This window comes from Grammomys surdaster, unplaced genomic scaffold (assembly GCF_004785775.1).
Source record: "Grammomys surdaster isolate TR1022 unplaced genomic scaffold, NIH_TR_1.0 125946, whole genome shotgun sequence".
Classification (NCBI taxonomy): domain Eukaryota; kingdom Metazoa; phylum Chordata; class Mammalia; order Rodentia; family Muridae; genus Grammomys; species Grammomys surdaster.
In genome coordinates, this window is record NW_021620768.1 from 1,037,639 (window position 1) to 1,051,068 (window position 13,430).

General features: G+C 41.9%; 1 protein-coding gene across 10 annotated transcripts in view; it reads left to right on the plus strand.

Moving 5' to 3' along the window:
• The window catches only part of Arhgef11 (Rho guanine nucleotide exchange factor 11), a 117,277-nt gene that overhangs the window by 60,894 nt on the left and 42,953 nt on the right, over nucleotides 1–13,430 (plus strand). For all 10 annotated transcript variants that reach the window (XM_028753341.1, XM_028753344.1, XM_028753339.1 and 7 more), the window contains exons 2-7: nucleotides 6,947–7,038; nucleotides 7,866–7,964; nucleotides 9,703–9,752; nucleotides 10,663–10,720; nucleotides 11,592–11,770; nucleotides 12,574–12,645. In XM_028753341.1, the coding sequence (XP_028609174.1) occupies nucleotides 6,947–7,038; nucleotides 7,866–7,964; nucleotides 9,703–9,752; nucleotides 10,663–10,720; nucleotides 11,592–11,770; nucleotides 12,574–12,645 (550 nt within the window). The remainder of the gene's footprint in view (nucleotides 1–6,946; nucleotides 7,039–7,865; nucleotides 7,965–9,702; nucleotides 9,753–10,662; nucleotides 10,721–11,591; nucleotides 11,771–12,573; nucleotides 12,646–13,430) is intronic.

The window sequence follows — 13,430 nt, forward strand, 5'->3', positions numbered from 1 at the left end:
TGCTGCTGCTGCTGCTGCTGCTGCTGCTGCTGCTGCTGCTGCTGCTGTGCTAGGAATCAGATTTGGAGGGGCCAGGTGACTTGGCTGAGAACTACACAGCCAGGAAAGGACTGAACCTGGACATGGAATTATGTTTGAATTATTAAAGCTGTGGGGGGACCAGATGTTGTTGGCTGTATGGGGAGGAATATATGTATGTGGAAGGTCGTATGTGCCGTGCATATGTATGTGAAGGCCAGAGGTAAACTTCTGATGTCACCATCTATTTTTGTCCACTTTATTTTTTAGATAGGCTCACTGACTGGGTAGACTGGCTGGCCAGGGAGCCCCTGGGTTGTTCCAGCCCTGACTTGTAACACTGGGATTATAGGTACATATTGCCATACTTGGCTTTTACATGGGTGTTGAACCATCTCCTCCAGCCCTAAAGCTTTGTTTCTAAAACTATATCACATGATTCTATCTGTGCTCCAGTGTTGACAAGCTAACCAGCCCTCAGCATACTAGTCCTGCCTGCTTCCTCCACAAACACCTGTCTGATAGCCAGTTCCTCCTTCTCTGACACCCTCAAAAAATTAGAAAGGAGATTCTGCCACACCTTGCCTGGGGCTGGGACTTGATGCCTTTTTGGTGCATATACCTTTGACATCCTGGACAAGTTACACAGGTATTCTTAAAATGATTGTGAACATGTGAGTGAACCTCTTTTTTGTATGCCCCCCGGGCCCCCCCCCCCCCCCCCCGGTGTTCTGGGTCAATTGAACTGTTTTAACAAATGTCGAGAAGAGATTTCAGGTGCAGCTCAGTGGGCTAGTGTACGCAAAGCACCAAGGAGGCAAAAGATAATGAACTATATAGTGTATGACTTTAGGGGAAGAAACAAAGGATATGATTACTTGTTAGCAGCTTAAAAGAGAGTGAGGGCAGTTTTCTCAGATGAGGAGCAGTAGTAATACATCAGACAGTAGTAGATACACAGCACCTCTTACTCAAGCTCTAGGGAGTTTGATGCCCTCTTCTTGCTTCCACAGTCACCTTCACACTTGGGAGAAGCACAGACAACACACTAACACATAAATAGAAATATAATTCTAAAAGTAAAAATAATAGTAACAGATATAAAGACTTGGGTAAGTGGTTATTTGAGAACAGAATTCTCAAAACACATAGCAGATTTCAAATAGAATAGATTTTTTTGACCTTTAAGAAATCTCACATCACCACCATAGGGCAAGCTATACAGCATCATTTACAATGTTTTGAAATATTTGGCCAGGATGGGCATAGTGGCATGTTACTATAATCACAGACTGAGGCAAGAGGACACTTAATTTGAGCCTAACCTGGGCTAAATAGTGAGTTCCAGGACAGTTTGGGATACAGAGTGAGATTCTGTCCCAAGCAAACAAAAATATTTAACCTGATTTTAATCATGAGGAGACATCAGGCATTTACCAATTGTAGGCCATTCATTCAACAAAACTGTCAGCTTGGACTCTTCAAAATATTCTATAGGGGTGGGGATATGGCTCAGTCAGTTAAGTGCTTGCTGTACAGATGTGAGGACCTGAGTTCAGATCCACAGCATCCATGTAAAAAGCTGGAACTGATAGAATCTGTAAACCCAGCTCTAGCTTTATAAGTCTAGGAAAACAGAGACATTTGAATCCCCGGAGTTCACTGGCCAAATAGCCTAGCTGAATAGTTGAAATCTGGGTTCAATGAGAAACCCTATCTTAAAAATAAGGTGGAGAGTAACTGAGGAAAACACTTGATATTGACCTCTGACAAACATACTCATACATATATAACACATAACATGATAAAACATCATTGTTATAAGAGATCAAATGAGCAGAGGGCTCAGTAGGTAGAGAGGAGAGAGAGTGTATATTTTTATGTATGTATGTATGTATGTATGTATGTATGTATGTATGTATGTGAGAGAGAAAGAGAGAGGGCGAGCGAGCTAAGAGTTTTGGCTAAATCCTAGGTTGAAGCAGTTAAGGAATGGCTATAAAGAACATTGCTAAGACAATTGGGGAAGTTTGAATGCTAATGTACATTAGGTAATATTCTATCAAAGTTAACTTATCAGACTTTGTGATGACACAGTTCATACAGAAGAGTCTCAGGGTACTCAGTGGGTATACACTAAAGTAGTTAGAGGTAAAATGTCATGATGTCTCTACAATTTTTAAATGAAAAAAATATTTATGTAGAAAAAGAAGCAAATATGGCTAGGGAGGGGACTCACTAGTGAGTTTCTGTGTAAGCACAAGGACCTGAGTTGGTATCACCAGTGCCCATGAGAAGGAAAACCAGGGTACCCTTAATTCCAGTTCTGGCTTACAGAGAACTTGCTGCCTACGAGCCCGGTCAAATTGGTAAGGTCAGGATTCTGTAGAGATCCTTTCTCCAAAAGCAAGGCAGAGAGCAACAGAAGATACTTGGTATCAGCCTCTGTCCACTAATCCCTGCCCGTCGTGGGTATTCACTGACGCAGGTACTTTCATGCACACAAGTTGTCCTTTGACCTCCACCTGCACACCCCCAGATAAATAAATGTAAAAATAATAAAAAAAGGGGAGCCATGCAGTGGTGGTACACGCCTTTAATCCCAGCACTGGAGAGACCGAAACAGGTGGATCTAAGTTCAAGGCCAGCCTGGTCTACACAGAGAAACCCTGTGTCAGACAGACAAACAAACAAACAAACAAAAAAGTAGATGGAAGACAGAGAGGTAGAAAGGAGGGGGAGACAGACAGAGCACATATGTGACAATGGTGGATTCAGGGCAATGGTTCTCAGCCTTCTTAGTGCTGCAGGCCTTCAGTACAGGTCCTCATGTTGTGGTGACCCCCAACCATAAAACTATTTCACTGCTACTTCATAACTAATCTTGCTACTGTTATGAATTGTAATGCAAATATCTGACGTGCAGGATATATGATCTGTGACCCCTGTGAAAGGATCATTCGACCCACAGGTTGAGAACTGCTGATAAAGAGTGTTACTCTCCCTCCTGCTGCTTCAGCTTTAGTGCTGTTTGAAATTATTCAAAATCAAATACGGAGCAGGGTAACTTGATAGAGGGGAAGGGGTATAAGCAATTGGGCAATATCTTTAAAAAGGAGTATGGTTAAGTTGGAGGCAGAAGTGAGCACAGCATTCCTTAGGATCTGCTAGTGGAGAGAAGCAGTCAGGAGTAAACTTGCAAAGGCTTTAGATTCACCTGATGAAAGGTGAATCTCACACCCCAAATTGTGCATGTAGTGAAAAGGCTGGGGAGTCTGGCGTGGGCTCTTGAAGGGCTGAGGAAGTAATGTGGCAGAGAGTAAATGGCGTGATTGTAGTTTGTGTCGGTACTTGGTAGTCGGTTTGTTTTGGTAATCCAAGCTTGAGGCAGTGTACGTACTAAGGTGACAGTTTGTAGTGTTCAAAATAGGGATCCAACTGAAATTTCTGGACAAGGAAAACTTCCTCGTGATCAAAAATGCACTGAAGGAAGAGCAAACCCATAGACAGGAAGTACATTTGTTATACCAGAACAGGTTCTAATGGTCCTATTTTAGCTGCATAATTTGTATCAGAAAACTCTAGAGAGTGCATGTTTGAGGGGAAATTTCTATTCTCAAGGTTGAAATTAAATGGAACCTGAGCTTTGGTGCTACATTTTAATGGAGAAAATAACTGCAAAAAAATTTTTTTCTTCTGACCACCATATCAAACTGCTTTAGTCTCTCCTATGCTTCCTCCCTGGTCTTTCATATTTTAACCTTCTAAGGTCTTCCTTCTAAATGCTCAGACTTGAAACTAAGATGACCCAAAGTTTGGCTGTTCTTTCTACCTACCAGGCCTAACATAGACAGTTCTTCCTCCTTCAATTCATTGATCATTTTTCCTTCTTTAAGCTCTTATTTTTTCTCTTGAAAAAATGCAGCTGTATTTACATGATGTAAGCAAGGACCCAGTGAACACCAAATTAGACTGTTCCGTGGGTAGAAAGACAGGTCTGTTGGAGATCAGACTACCAAGGTTATTTCTTGGGGACAGGGAGAAGAGGAAAAATGGCAGAAAAGCAAATGGACTTTATATGACATCCAGCAGGGCGGAGTCTCTGATCTGATTCAGGCTGTTCAGATTGACAGGAACTAGATCCCCTGTCTGACATAGGTAACTTTTGGGATAGGATTAAGTGGGGGTTCCTGGTAGGCAGAAACCCACGTTTAGGTCTCTGTTTAGCCAATAACATTCCTGTTTACCAGGCCAAAGTCCTTCTGTTTAAAATAATGTCTTCATCACTGCCCGTGGAGGCAGAAGCAGGGTGGAGGGGAACACTTAACAATCTGTTTGTTCTCTATCACACCTGCCCTGGCCAATTGTTTGTTTTGGTTTGGTTTGGTTTGGTTTGGTTTGGTTTGGTTTGGTTTGGTTTTGGTTTTAGTGGAACCTGTAGAGTCTGGTCGTGGTCAGCTGATCTCTGCCCATGTCCCCAGCAGTTTCTTTAGTAGATAATGTATACTTGCTTTCAATTTTGAAGCCCTATTCGTGCCACAGCTCAAATGCAGTCCAGGCCAGCTTGACTCAGTGATAGACCGCATGCTATGCAAGGTCATAGACTCAGTCCTTACCACTCAAAACAGAAAAGTGTTTCCAAGTTCAAATGAATCTTCTGAGTTTTAATAGAGATGTGGAAAGCCAGTTTCCTTCCAGAGTCAAGAACAAGGTAAAATGGACATTCTCAGGAATTCAGACCCAGCTTGTATTGGATGGAGGATGCTCACTGAAGAAAGCAGTGGAGTAGTTGAACCAAAAAGTCTTGGCAAGCCCTTTTTGAGAGACTCATTTCTGACAGGGGGCTGGTAGTCTATGGGGTTCGAACCAAAACTACAAGTTTTCCTCATCTACTTGTTTGTATCCCTATTGCCTGGCAGTGTCTGGAGCAATGCTGTTCAATAATATTCCCTGTTGGAGAAAGGCAAAATACTGGGCCCTATAGAACAGTTCAGGGAAGCACCTAACCATACAGCAGGTCATACCTCCTGTTAAATATTATGGCTAATGACCTAGTTGGTACTTACTGCTGAGTACAAGATGAGCCTCTGAGGAATTTTACATAGACAAACTGGTGAATTGCATTATTATAAGCTCACCACTGAATCAGCTCCCATCCTTGGTCTATTGGGTTTTTCCTTTTAACTAACTATCTCCAGTGTCTTGTCTGGTTTATGTTGTTTTGTTTTCTTTCTCTTTCTTCCTCCTATCCTGCATCACTCTCTCCTGGGTCCCACGTCCTCTTCTTTGATGCCTTCCTCTCTCTGATCCAAAGATCAGCCAATAAAAAGCAGTCTCATCTGTCCAGGTAAGAGGGATGACTCTGGGGAAGAAAAGATCCGCGTCTTCGTATTTTTAAATTTGTGTAGGGTGGTGGTGGTGATGTTGACTGGCTGTGGAATAGGGAGTATTATTTTGTTTTTGAGACTCACCATATAACCCAGGCCAGTCTAAAACATGTTGTATATAGCCCAGACTACCTTGAGCTCAGCAGTCTTCCTGCCTCAGCCTCCCAAAGGCCAGGATTACAATTGTCTGCCACTTCATCTGACTCTTGTGAATAGTTAATATCTTCACACAGTTCAGAAGTAAGCACAACAAAGAATATGATGAGAGGTCTCCAGCCCAGTACCTGTTCCTTAGCCAACCCCTTTCCACCTCAGAGAAACCACTGTTGATTCACTTACAGGCTGCAAAGATGTGGCAGGTGTTTACACTTATATAACAAATATGCAGACATATCATCTTTTCCTTTTTATCTACTGCTTTAAATGTCCACATAATTCTCTTCCCTTAATAGCATCATAGAAATCATTCTTTATACACAGTTTTATAAGGACAAATTATGAATTGTTCTGTAGATATGAGATCATCATTTCTGGTATTCTGCTATTGTGCACAGTAATTCTGTGCATAAGCGTCCACTTAGTCACTAACAACAGCTAAGATGGAAACCGTCCCCTTCCTGAGGGCAGCAGCTACTGATTCTGAAGCTGTGAACTTGTGCACATTCTAAAAAGCCAGGCCACATCAGTGTACTGAGTTTATTTTCTGTTCTTGTATCTTCCCTAATTAAAGAAGACATCAAGAAAGGAATCTGTTGGTTGGTGAAATGTGGTGCATAGAGGGTTGAGGGTCTTAATATCTAAGCAGTATGCCAGAGGCCAGCTGTGGGGCTGGGCTGATTGTGAGGTTGGAGTATATGGTCACCAACAGAGCAGATTCCTATTCTTCACTAGAATCCAGAAGATAAATGGACTTTTCAGAAGCTCAAGCTATTAAGATGATCCTGGTTTTTAAAGATTAAGGGTTCAAGTTGCCCTTTCCCTAGTTCCTTAGTACTAAATGTCCAGGCACCATCTTAGAGAGGTGAGACTTTGAGGGACAAAGAGATGAAGTCATTCAGTGCTCTGCTGTGTTCATGGAGGCCTCTGTATGTGTCTGGCCCACCATGTTCTTCCAGTCTCCTCTTTTGCAAATCATCACCTAACACTAACTAGCTGTTTGTTTTTCTTGCATTCATTTTTCTCCGCTGCTCCGTTCTGTTCCATCAGCCCCATTGCATCCTGGTAAGACCCAGCAAGCACATGTATGTTTGCACAATCTTCCTGCTGTTGTCTCTTTGTTGTCTGACTCTACAAAGAGTATTTCTTTTCACACTCTGCTGATTATTAAAGAGACCATACTTGCCCTGCCCAGTCAGGATTCCAGATAGGTGGTGTTGCCAACAGTGTAGAACACATGACTAATCTCCTATTGGGATGACCAGGTTATAAGGTGGGCGGGTTATCTTTCATTGTTCAAGACTCAGGCCCCTTTTAACAGAGCCTCCTTCCACTGGTCCCTCCCTGCTCAGCTCACTAATGTGTTTTCTTTACTCCTTCTCCAGGTTAAGTAGCCTGTCTTCTCTGGGAGATTCTACACCTGAACGCACATCCCCTTCTCACCACCGACAGCCCTCTGACACCTCTGAGACAACAGGTAACTAACTACCTGGTGGCATATCAGCACATAGACACCGGTGTGTGCCCCTATAGAGAAATCCTGTACAGTCATGTGTAAAACATCTGAACTTTATGTTGAGCACGGAATGTGTGTATTGGGTTTTATGTTAGGAGGTTTATAGCATTTACCTCCTTATGCCAACCTAGGAAGTGGGTTTTATATACTTAATTTGTAGCTAAGGAAACTAAAGTAGATAGAAAAGTTAGGAAACTTGCCCAACCTCAAACCTCTTGGAGCATTGAGACTTAGGACAGTTGTGTTGCAACTCTAGACCCACGCCCCGTCATCCCAGAGTGCTGTCATATGTGCAGTGTCCAGCAAAGATCCACAGCAAAGACAGTTGGCATACACTATGCATGAATAGTGATATGCGTAAAGGGGTTTCTCCTGGCACTTATCATTCCCTGTATTTAGCAAGGAAACAACCCTAAATCGCTGCCATGATTTATCCAGCTCTGTAGCACCAATTGACAAGCTTTGGCATTTGCTGTGGTCACTGGGTATAACTATAAAATTTCTAGTCTTGAGGAGCACAGCTAGAATTAGCTCTACCCCTTTTTCAACCAATCACAACTATGTCAGCACTTCAGAGAAGGGTCACTTCTCATATGGATTACAAAGTTAATTATAGTTTTTACCAGTCACTGAGAATGCTATATATTAGAGCAGTATATGTGGACAGGGTGAATCTGGGGAATTGGATTAGTCTTGGAAGACATCTTTAAAAAGCAATTGGCTGGCTTGGATACACTGGCCTTCCAATGGGACTGCCTGCCCAAACTCCTGTCCCCCATTCCCAACAGGTCTTGTTCAGCGCTGTGTCATCATCCAAAAGGACCAGCATGGCTTTGGCTTCACAGTTAGTGGGGATCGCATTGTGCTGGTGCAGTCTGTGCGCCCTGGTGAGTGTCATGACCCTCTGTCAAGAGTGGACAGATCTTTAAAGGTGTTGTGTATGTGATGGTGCTGCACGACTTGGAGGCTGTTTAAGTGGGGGATCCCAAGGGAAGGGTAGATGAGTTAATCTAGAATTCATGGTTATATCACAGCCAAGTGGTAAAGTACATTCTGATGCACACACACACATACATATACAGTAAATAAATCTTTCTAAAATGTGCTGTGTGTGGAAATCTACTGGCAAATAACTTGAAATTAGAGAGGAAGTAGCTATCTTACCTGAATATGTAAACATCAGGTTACTTCTAATAACTAGTAATTTTAAAATGTTAAACTTGAGCTGGGCGTTGTAGCACACACATTAATCCCAGCATTTGAGCATGTGTGTATTTAGGGTCAACCTGGTCTGTATATTGAGTTCCAGGGAAGCCAAGGCTACATAGTGAGACCCTGCTTGGAAAAAAAAAAAAAAACAAAGCAAACAAGCAAAACCGCTGGGTATTTGAGCACACACCTTTAATCCCAGCACTTGGGAGGCGGAAGCAGGCCAGTCTCTGAGTTTGGAGGCAGCCTGGTCTACAAAGTGAGTTCCAGGACAGCCAGAGCTATACAGAGAAACACAGTCTTGAAAAACAGTAACAACAACAAAAACAATAATATAAAATATGCCCACAGAGCCCAGAAGAGGGCATGGGATTCCCTGGAACTGGAGTTACAAACAGTTACAGTTGGTGCCCAGAACAGTGAATGGTTCTGGGCACCAACCCAGGGCCTCTGCAAAATAGCAAGTGCTATTAACCACTGAGATATCTCTCCAGCCTCAAATAATACATTTTAGAAGAGGGCAATCTTAGTTCCCAAATTGAAAGCTAAAATGAAAGGTAGACTTGATATAGCAGGAGCATCTAGATGTACTTTGTGAGGGATTTAGCAGATAAATACAACTTACAAGATTTAATGATCATCTTGGGGCAGATTTACAAAATATAATGTTTATGCTTCTCATTAACTTGTTTTTGTTGTAGTGTTCTTGTGCTTCTTGAATATAAATTAAAGTTAAGAATAGAAATTATTTACAACCATATGATGAACCAAAACTCTGCACCCTCCATTTGAAAAGGTCAAGAGCATGGTCTTCTGAGCTCCTCTTTGGTCAGCTGACATCAGAAGGCCTTTATATGGTCCACCTCAAATGAAGAGACTATCAATGGATTGAAACTCTGTTTAGTAAAATGTTATATCATTATCTCTAATGATAAGAACCCAGAGAATTATCTTTATGAACTTCTCAAGAGTTATAAGCTGTTTGAAAATAGCAGTTTGAAAGCTATTGTTTTAATCCACTTCTCTAATTCTTCTTATTACTTTACTTACTATATTTAATACAGTAAAATTGTGTTTCCCATGAGATAAGAAATAACTCTTATCTGATCTTAAAACATTCAAATAAAGCAAAAGTATACTCTTCTCAGAGCCTAGTCCTACCTGTGCCCTACATGACTTGGCTGTCTGAACTCTATTCTCTGAGTTAGGTGAAGAACAAAGCAGCAGGTGTGACCTAATGCAGTCCACTCTAGGTTAAAAGGCATCATGTTGCTGGAACAGAATTGGATGTCCACCCAGGATTTGACGTTCTGATATAAAATTTCAGTCCAGGTGATCTAAGGGGGACTGTGGTGTAGACCTGGTATCTTTTAGGGGTGTCTGTAGGACTCTGCTGACCAGCTCTTCTCCCTACAGGAGGCGCAGCCATGAAAGCTGGTGTGAAAGAGGGTGACCGGATCATCAAAGTGAGTAGCCTGACCTCTCCCCCATCTGCAGGTGTTGTGGCCTCTCTCATACTTCTCATTTCTAACTCTCAGGCAGCCACTAGATTGGGGTAGTGCCATAACAGGGAAGAGGGATGGAGATGACCTGCCTGTGTTCTCGGGTCTTCAAGTTCACTGACCTTGAAGTGTTCTGGGATAGGTTTTATTTATCCCTATTTCACAAAAGACAAAAAACAGGGTTAAGAAGAAGCAGCTGTGGCTAGTAAAGGACCCAAGCCCTCGGATTCTTACTGAGTCTATCTTCCACAGTGTTGGCATGAGATAATCTTCTAGATATAGGTCTGTCTTTGCAGAATGGAGTCCTCGGGACTGTTTATTGCCTTGCTTGTTCTTTGAGTATTTGTATTTATTGTCTTGCTTGTTACTTGACTATTTGCCTCTATTGGATTGCTAGTTCCTCAACCTAGAACTGACTTTAATACTTGCATGTAATTAAAATGCTATAAAAGCAAAAAGGAGGAGGGAGAATGGGATAGAGGGCTTATGGAGGGGGAGAATGGGGAAAGGGGATAACATCTGAAATGTAAATAAATAAAATATCCAATAAAAAATAAATAAAAAGAAAGGAAGGAAGAAAGAAAAGAGAAGAAAGAAATCCTAGCAGCAGAGACTTCAACCCCTTTAGTAAGGAAAAACCCCATAGGGCCAGTTGATATACACAGGTGTAACTGAAAAAGTCAGTGAATAGACACATGAGTCTTATTCCTGAAAACTTAGTAGCCAGCTTGGAACAAACTGATAATGTAAATTTGAGTAAACAAGTAGCCAGAGGTAACTGAGAAGCACTTGGAAATAGCCTAAGGAAATGACATTTTCAATTTGGAAAAAGGCTGACACCACTAATACTCAATGTTATTTGTCCCTCCAACAGGTAAACGGCACCATGGTGACCAATAGCTCACACCTGGAGGTGGTGAAGCTTATCAAATGTGAGTTGCTTAGGGCATAACAACTGAAAAAAAAAAAATAGAAGACTTGGTGGACTCTGGGACAAATTGGCAGGTTTATTGACCCTAGAGGCTTCGTTTATAGATACTGAGACAGATGAAACCACATCTTTAGTTTTAACATGAGTGATCAACTTAAACTGCTGCAAACCCGTAGCATGAAGTCAAGTAGACACTGTTCCTCTTCATTTGTAGCACACCATCTTTGCCCTCTTGATCATATCCTACTGAGACCACTTCATTTCATTGTCATCTGTTCCATTCACATTCTATCTGTGGAGGCAAAATAGAGGCAAACACTTCTGCAGGAATGCCCACCAAGTGAGTCTATACAGAGTCAGATAGACAGAATACCAAGGAAGTAACTGACGACTGTGGGAAGCCTTGGGAGAGTGGAACGCTAGAATTTAGAGGGCCTGTGTGTACCAGGCAGGCAGTGTGCTGCACTTTACATTGGTTCAGTTTAATGAGATAAAGAAGGAAGCTGGGCATGGTAGTGCACTAGACTGAGGCAGGAGTATCTCAATGCCATTCTCAGCTACATTGAAAAACTTCCTCAAAAAAGCAAAAAAAAAAAAAAAAAAAAAAAAAAAAAGATTGGGGCAGTTTGGGTGAGATGGCTCATGGGAAGTGTTTCCAGGGATATTTGTGGTTGAGATTTTGGTTGGGGTCTCTATGTGAAGAAAGGAGAACTTGGTTGGTGTAGGGCAGGAGGACAGAAATTAGCACATGGCTAGAACTTTAAAAATGAGATTTTAGTCTACAGGGTTGTGAGGCTTAATGAAAGGAGAAAGATGATTTTGTTTGTGCTTAACTAAGAGTACTCAAGCAAGCCTCCTCTTCTTCCTTCTAGCTGGTGCCTATGTTGCGCTTACCCTCCTGGGCTCTTCTCCTTCCTCCATCAGTGTCTCTGGGCTCCAGCAGAACACATCTCTGGCAGGAGGGCCTAGAGTTAATCCCACGATTCCTCCACCACCACCTCCTCCACCCTTGCCACCTCCACAACACATTACTGGACCCAAACCTCTACAGGTAATAGTTTTCCTGATCACTCTAGGGATTCTTTGATGATCTCTCTCAGTGGAACTTAAATTAAACAAGGTTGTGGTAAGTAGAGATAGGCCAAAGAAACATGAATACCACTAAAAAGTTAAGAATGCAGTCAACATAAAAGGACGTTCATGCCTTATGCCCTAGTCCTCTGCATATGTGGTTTTATAGGTAGCATCTTCAGTGTTTCCTCACTGTGTGAAGACTCACAGAGGTCATCTGGGAATACTCTTCCTACCTGGGCCCTAGGCGTGGACAGAAGCATCTGTTAGAGATTATTGCCAGTTGATGTTAGGAGAGTGTGCTTGAACGGCAAAGAGGAGGAGACTGTTTGCTTCCCAGAGCAAGGGGGCTGCCTGGAAGAGTGCATACGCTCCTGAGGACAGTCAGCAGAGGAAGAGTCAGAAAGAACGAAAATAGGTAGAAGAGAGGCCTCAAGAGTAGAACAGCCCGTGTAAAGACTTCACAGTGGCAAGATGCAAATATGGATAAGAAACAGGTTTCCAAATTGAATAGAAGATCGAACCAGTGCTTTGGAGAAGTTAGAAAACAGTCCACTATTAAAGCTGATTATAGCCAGGATATCTAAGCTCAATAGTAAAGTTAAAACAAAATTAAGACTTTATGTTAATTGCATTCCAGCAAGATGTTACATTGTCCAGAGTGTACTCACAACTAAGATTCTACTCTCAACACCTTTCCTCACCCAGGAATGAGCAGATATAAGAGAATTAAGCTATTGTGCTAGTCTCCAGGTTTCACTACTGTTATATTTCCATTCCTAGGATCCTGAAGTCCAAAAGCACGCTACTCAAATCCTCAGGAATATGCTAAGGCAGGAGGAGAAAGAGTTACAGGTGAGATCACTGTTAAAGATAGACTGACCATTGCCTTCATGAGATTACCCCTTATCACAGCAATCTACTAGTGTGTGCAACCTGAGTTTTTATTTTTTGCAACAAAATTGTTTTTATTAACTTTGTAGACCTTTATAGTAAAACCTTAGAGCCTGTTGGTATATAGCCCAGTGGTAGAGCACATGATTGAGACCCTTGGTTCAGTCCCCAGCAAACAAAAACAGTACTATCTTGAGACCATTAAAGAGTTGCCTTTGGCCAATAGAATTTGTTAAAGCAGACCAGTGGAGTGAATAGCATAGCAGAATCCCATGGTTAATCCATTAGGAGGATGACTAGCTAGACGAAATATAAGTAAATAAGAAAAGAGACTAAAGTGGGAAACTAGTAGAACTGAGGAACATTCCAGTTCATTGGAATTGCTCTTAGAGGAATCCAAGGAAGTGAAAGGTGGTAACCTGGGAGGCAGGGGTGGGTAGAAGAGTGCTGGTCTAGACTGATGAGGGAGAGGATAAAGAAAGACCACCAGGACAGAAAGTGATGGGCACAGAGACCAAGAAGAGGATTAATTTGGCTGGAATAGGTCATGCTGTAAGCACTTATTATATATAAAACATTGCTTTAGTTTTTGTGGTATACAAAAAGGAGATGAGGTGGTTCTTACCTTCAGTGTACTTAAAATCTAATGGGGGAAAAATTTCAAATTCTAGTAAGAGGAAAGTAGGAAGGACAAAGAGTTTATAATAAAGTTTTTTTTTTTTTTTTTTTTTTTTTTTTTTTTTTTA